The following is a 3013-nucleotide window of genomic DNA, read 5'->3' on the forward strand; positions in this document are numbered from 1 at the left end:
CCATTTTTTCATGATTATTAGTGAGGACCTATTATATGAAGATAGGTTGAAAAGTGGTGAAGTGGTCCTTTAAAGCATTATGCATACCGGTATTTGCTTATAACTTCTTATACTTACATGGTGATATATTAGAAGATTACATTGCATTAAGGAGGCCTTCATTTAAAATGCATTATAAACATGGGTTTGGGTTTGAACCCATGTTATACAACAGGCATATATACAGCCCATATTCTTGAGGGTATGCACATGACATCATCATAATGAGTAATGAGTGGCAAAAAACTACTTTCTGGCCTTGACAGCCCATACATCCAAACAGAAAATCTGATTGCATTAAACTACATTAAACTACGTTAAACTCACTTTCACACTCGATTTGCCTCTTGAATTTCCATTCACTTCATGCATGTGCATACCCTCTATATAGAAGCCTTCGAGTCAGTGGAGATTAATTAAAGACGACTTTCGTGCAAACATGTAATTTATAGACCTGGATCTGATTGGCCGATATAGACAGAGGTGGCTCACTGTTGTTGTATACTCGTCTCTAATTGGTTGAGGTCAGGGGAATGTCATTGGTGGGCGTGGTCTTCATCTTGGCAACAAAGTAGACCACCAGTGCTGTTGTTGCCAGGACTACGACCGCGACCGTCACCCTGATGACAGTGATATGGGTCTGTGGTGCTGTGGGGAGGAGAAGAGGGTCACTTTTTACACTTTGACCATAAACATCATTACATTAACCAGACTTTTCTTTGTAGATGCATTGTGTTAAAACTGTTACATTATAACTGACTCCACTGTAATAATGTGTCAGTTGTATGTGGAGTCAGTCATAATGCAGGCCCGCCGCCCAAGTTGTAATTGGATGTTCCGATCACATGTTTTGGTCCTGATCGGATTCCAATCATTTAATTTAGAGTATCTGACGATACCGATTTTCATGCCATATCACCATCATCAATAGTACTTAAAATATCACAATAGTACAATATCCAAAATCATAGACAATATCCAGTCTATTATATATAGACTGTATCATGATATAGATATAATATTGAGGATGTCCCGATGACCTTTTTTTGCTCCCAATCCGATTCCGATCATTTGAAAATGACGTGATCGGCCCATTTACACACACACACACATTCATACACCGTCGACACCGATGGCAGAGGAAACCATGCAAGGCACCAATTTTGCTCAGCGTCTTGCTCAAGGACACACAAGCCCGACACACACCGGCTGCGTCCGCCGCGCGGAACCGCGCCGCGCCACTCGGCGCGCCGATAGAACACAGTTCTATTTTCCAGGCGGCGCGGCGCGGCAACGCGCCGCAGACGGTCGCAGCCGGTGTGCGATGGGCTTTAGACAGTAACTCTGGGGGAGCCCACAGGGACCAAACTGAGAAACCTCCCGCTCTACCTCCTGAGACACTGCCATGACTGCAGTGTCATTTTTAATGGAATGTGGGTCACTGTTGTTGTGGTGTCCAATTAACACACACAGCTTCAAGTTGTACTGTAGTGATGGCATGGGGCAACATCAGTTTTTGCCAGATTTAGCTAGATAAATTATCAACCGCAGGTCTATGAAAACAAGCCAATGAAAAGAAGTGACTATAGGCCACATGAACATCTGTATAAACCTATATTCATCGTATATTTGCAAAATAGCCGATCTACAAGCTCACAACACGTCGCAGGCAATGCTATGATACTTCTTGCCATACGACACAAATAGTGCTGTATGGTTGAATGTGTTGTAGAGACAGTGGACAGTGAATCCTACCTGGTGTGTGTTGGGTGGTGGAGACAGTGGACAGTGGATCAACAGGTGGTTGGATGGACGAGGCAGTCGTAGAACGAGGTGGAGTTCCAGTGGGAGGGTTGGTTGTTTGTGTCGTCTTCAAGTCTCCTGGGAAGTCAATGAATGTCTTCACGTTGTTGCCAACCGTCACCTGACATCTTGTGACCTTCAGGTTGTTGCTGATGGTCAGAGTTGTGGTCGAACATCCAGGTTCATCGTCATTCATGAACAGGGTTCCATCCTCCTTCACCCAGCTCAGAGTGGCACAGCTTTTATAATGTTCAAACAGAGAGCATGTTAATGACTGTCTTGTCCCTCTGTTTAATCTGGAGATGCTCAATACAGACAGAGAAGTCAGTCGATCGTGTGGGAGTCCATTCACAGATCGTTGACAGGTATAAAGACCAAAATCTTCAGCTGTGATGTCTTCAACAGTCAGAGAACAGTCAGAGAACTCCAAACTCATTCTGTTTTCTTTAGATGAGGTCAGTGTAGTGATTTTAATCAAACCATCCTCAGCCACAACACAACCATCATTGTTTTTTTCATAAATCCACGTAGTTGATGTACAGCCAGGATCTTCAGGTAAGTCGTTGTTACATCTCAGATTGACGATATCTCCAGGTTTGCTGTAGAGTTCAACAGACTCAAACTTCTGTTGGTGAGTTTTGTTGACTCCAAGCAGAATGAAAAACAACTGAATCCATTTGATCCCAGACATTCTGATCGTAACCCTGTCTGTCTGTCTGTCTGTCTGTCTGTCTGTCTGTCTGTCTGTCTGTCTGTCTGCCTGTCTGTCTGTCTCAGTGTGTGTCAGTGAGGCTGAATGGAAACCAACGTTTTGGACCAGATACAGGTCTTCTTCCTGAAACGAGTAGTGCATCCTCTTTCTTCCTTCCTGCACCGTGGTCAGCACCTCGACTACATTGGTGTGCATCCTTTTGTGCTTGTTGCTTTGTCATTTCCTCATAATTCCTGTGGAAACGTTCAGTTTAAACGTACAACAGACTTTAATGTCTCTTAGCAGTGGTTCTCAGAATGTGTCATGCCAAGGACCCCCACATTGATACAGTATGTTAGGTTAGGTTTTGTGCCAGGGACCCCCACATTGATACAGTATATATTAGGTTAGGTTTTGTGCCAGGGACCCCCAGACCCCAAACCATTATCTATATTGTATCTATCAAAGAAGATGGCATCA

The 3013-nt window shown here is 43.8% G+C and overlaps 1 protein-coding gene across 1 annotated transcript; it reads right to left on the minus strand.

Annotated features, from left to right (window-relative positions):
- Positions 1 to 397: 397 nt before the first annotated feature.
- LOC308326303 (uncharacterized protein) lies at positions 398 to 2749 on the minus strand (the record flags this gene model as incomplete). The annotated part of the gene is made up of 3 exons (XM_080779109.1): positions 398 to 687; positions 1795 to 2081; positions 2667 to 2749. The coding sequence occupies 3 exons, from the start codon at positions 2747 to 2749 to the stop codon at positions 551 to 553; spliced, it is 507 nt and encodes a 168-aa protein (XP_080635235.1). The 3' UTR covers positions 398 to 550.
- Between the last annotated feature and the right edge of the window lie 264 nt (positions 2750 to 3013).

This window comes from Protomyctophum bolini (assembly GCF_963924005.1).
Source record: "Protomyctophum bolini genome assembly, chromosome: 12".
Lineage (NCBI taxonomy): Eukaryota > Metazoa > Chordata > Actinopteri > Myctophiformes > Myctophidae > Protomyctophum > Protomyctophum bolini.